This window comes from Macadamia integrifolia, chromosome 1 (assembly GCF_013358625.1).
Source record: "Macadamia integrifolia cultivar HAES 741 chromosome 1, SCU_Mint_v3, whole genome shotgun sequence".
Taxonomy (NCBI): domain Eukaryota; kingdom Viridiplantae; phylum Streptophyta; class Magnoliopsida; order Proteales; family Proteaceae; genus Macadamia; species Macadamia integrifolia.
The window spans coordinates 25,641,547-25,644,835 of record NC_056557.1 but is presented as its reverse complement, the minus strand read 5'-3'; the positions used below and the strand labels follow the sequence as shown (position 1 = coordinate 25,644,835).

The 3,289-nt window shown below is 42.8% G+C and overlaps 1 protein-coding gene across 1 annotated transcript in view; it reads left to right on the top strand.

Annotated features, from left to right (window-relative positions):
- Positions 1-1,564, top strand: part of LOC122072488 (merozoite surface antigen 2-like) — an 11,201-nt gene extending 9,637 nt beyond the window's left edge. Inside the window, exon 2 of the mRNA XM_042636927.1 lies at positions 1,290-1,564. Within this exon, the coding sequence (XP_042492861.1) occupies positions 1,290-1,564 (275 nt within the window). The remainder of the gene's footprint in view (positions 1-1,289) is intronic.
- Positions 1,565-3,289: the final 1,725 nt, after the last annotated feature.

The following is a 3,289-nucleotide window of genomic DNA, read 5'->3' as shown; positions in this document are numbered from 1 at the left end:
TTAGAAATGGCCCCAGAGGTGTTGGGGCATTCTTCTAGGAGATGTCCAGGGACTGGCACCAAGCACAAATCTTAACCAAATTGACTGATGATGGCTCTCTAGGAACAATAGCCTCAATTCTCTTGATTAGGCTATCCAAATGGGCTTCCTTGGCTACTATTCCATCCACAAAATATCCTTTTCCTCCTTTGGTTTTTTCACTCTCTTGGGTTGATTCCCACTCATGAGTTTTGTCGGCTAAGTCAAGTAAGAATTCCCATGCCTTTCCTTCATCTGTAAAGGATGTGAATCCCTCAGGGCACATAAACTCTATCATTTGAATAAAAGTGCTTGCATTAATTGAATAAAAGAACTTACAAAAGTGTTTAAAGCATAAACCTAGAACTAGAGATAGAGAATGAGAAAACTAGAGAAAGAGATAGAGCAACAAAAAAAAAACCCTAGAAGAAGAATGAATTAGAGAGGAAGAGAGGGACAATTTTTTAGAGTTTTGTGGACTCCCTTTTATAGGGAATAGGAAAGAGAGAAGGACGTCCAAGGGTGGATCCCCTTGGACGATTTTGTGGTGAGGTGGAGGAGAGAGAAGAGAGAAAACGTGTGGAGAGATCTCCCACGATTTTCTTGCCTTTTTTTCCCTATTTTTGACTTTATTTTCTCTCTGTTCTTCAAACTTGCGTACAACTATCTTGGCCAACCTCCTTTGAGTGATGAGTAGGAGAGAGAAAATATTCAAAAAAAAACCTCAACAAAATAGCGGCTAAGAGGTTCGAACTTGAGACCTCCTAATAAGGAAGAGATTTTGCACACCACAACTCACCAACTATGCTATGCAGTTGTTGTTACAAAAAACGAATCTTCAATCACTTAAGGATGTGGTCCATTGATCCTTGTTAGCATTTGAAATATTCATTATATCCTTGGGACAACTGCAGACGGGCTGGTTCTGCATCTCGGTTCAGTTCTGATCCATTATTCTTTTTCTTGCCCGAAAAGAATAATCACTTATACGGTTAACCAAACGAATGTGTACTTTTAATTGAACACATCCATCTTGCTCAGAATTTCGTCCTCTTTGCAACCATGAAAGAAATAGGACATTTTTACGTGTAAAATTGGAGATATAGCGCCCGATAGTCCTTAAGGCATTGAAAGTATAAAACCTGCAAAAAGAGAGTAAAACCCAAGGTAGCTCCATTCTAAATATGTAAAATGCATGATTTGCTACCCTAGATTTCACACATAAATGTGCTCATCAATTGATCCGATGGAATCTCTGGTTGCTGACTTAGTGGTGAGGGAGACGGCTTTACCTGTGGAAGAGGTGACTCTAGCAGACAACAATGGTCGGAATGAAAAGAACAAGAATGAAGGTAAGAAGCAGTCTTATGCTACAGTTGCATGTAGAACCTTGCCGGATGTTGAAGATTTGCCTGAGCTAACACATGCAAGATCCCACACAAAAGTGATAATACCACAGGAGGCATATAAGGAAAAGCTCCAATCCTTCAATTATGCATTGATCGGAAGGGTGAATTTCCGATTTTTATCAATGGATAATGTGTGAGGTGAATCGAAGAAAGCCTGGAATTTAAGAGGAAAGGTCAACCTTGCTCCATTGGGAAAAGGTTATATCCTATTCAGATTTGAACTGGAAGGGGACATGGCATCTATGTGGAAAAGAGGACCCATCAAGGTGAAGGGGCAGGTCATTTGCTTTCGACGGTGACAGCTGGAATTTAATATACATGAAGATCATATCCAGACCAAACTGTTCTGATCCGCTACCCTGACCTGCCAATGGAGTATTGGCTTGAAAAAATTTTCCTTTCTATGGCAAAAGCCTCTGGTAGACCTGTTCCAATCGATAAACGAACACTGGCTGGATCAATGGGGAATTTTGCTCGTGTCTTGGTGGAGGTGGAGTTGGGGGGCAACAGGGTGGAGGAGATACAAGTAGAGAGGAGACAGCCAGGGAAGGAGACGCTTTTCTGGTTCACACAGAGAATTACTTATGAAGACAACATCCGCCGTTGCAATTTCTGTAAAAATTTGGGTCACTCCGCGATGGAGTGCAGGGTGAAGAAGGCAGATGTGAGAGAGAAGAAGCCATGAGGGAAGAAGGGCGGCTAGCCGACGACCATGGCAGGCTAGAGGAGACGGTGGTGGAAAAACTCGGCAACCCCAGCAATGCTGGGAGTCCTCGTTTGAAAGGAAATCCTGTCCCGCCCTCTTTTGTGGAAACTTCTTCTAATAGAACCAATCAAAATGGAAGGGCAGATTTGGTTGACTCTTTGAATAGAACCCCAACCTACGTGGACCAAGGTAATTTGGAAGTTGTGCTTCCTATTCCTGACGTTTAGAATAGGGATACTCCGAATCTATTTATGGTAGATAACCCACTTGGGGAAAGTGGGTATGGATCTGACCCGGTGAATTCCGAATATGGGTCAGTTGGATCTCAAGATTCCAATGAAGAAGAAACTCAGCTTGGTGATGAGGGTGATGCCTTGGGAATGCATGGTGATGGGTAGAGGTTCCAGATGCATCGAACCTTACGACCGCGGAAGACTAAGGTTGTTTATGGTGGTTCTCGTGGAGGTCGCGGGCAGGCCCATGGTGGTAGAGGAGGTCTTGGCCATGGATGGGAGGGCACAGAAAACACTATTTCTATTGTATCCTCTTCACAGATTGTGGATGGAAAAGTGATTATTCAGCACCAAGAAGTTGAAGCTCTGGACAATGCTATTTGTTGGGCAGAGGGTGAAGCTAGAAGAAAAGAACAAAACTCCACCGCGATGGGGCAGACTTCAAAGCCTGACCGCCAGGCTGGCAACAAAAAGTGATTTAATGAAGATCATTTTTTGGAACATCAGAGGGATGAAGAAGGCAGTGGGAAGGTGTGCCTTGAGAGATTTAATCTCAAAGAAGGATCCAGACCTTCTTTGCATTGCTGAACCTATGATAGATGTGAGTTCTTTTCCTAATTTATTTTTTAATAAATTAGGGTTTTAGTTTGATTTTATTCATAATACCCATGCGGGTAGATGCCCAAATTTATGGATTTTGTGGAAGAGAAACTTAAGCTGCCCTGTTGTTGTCTCTGATTTTGAGCAACATGTCACTTTTACTTTTACTTGGGACCTTCACCAAGTTTAAGTGTCTGTGGTGCATGCGAGCAGCTTTAGAGTGCACAGAAGATCTCTATGGCTGAGTCTGATGGTGGATTCCCCCCAATCTCCTACCCCATGGGCAATTATAGGGGATTTTAATGCCACGCTCCAATCCTATG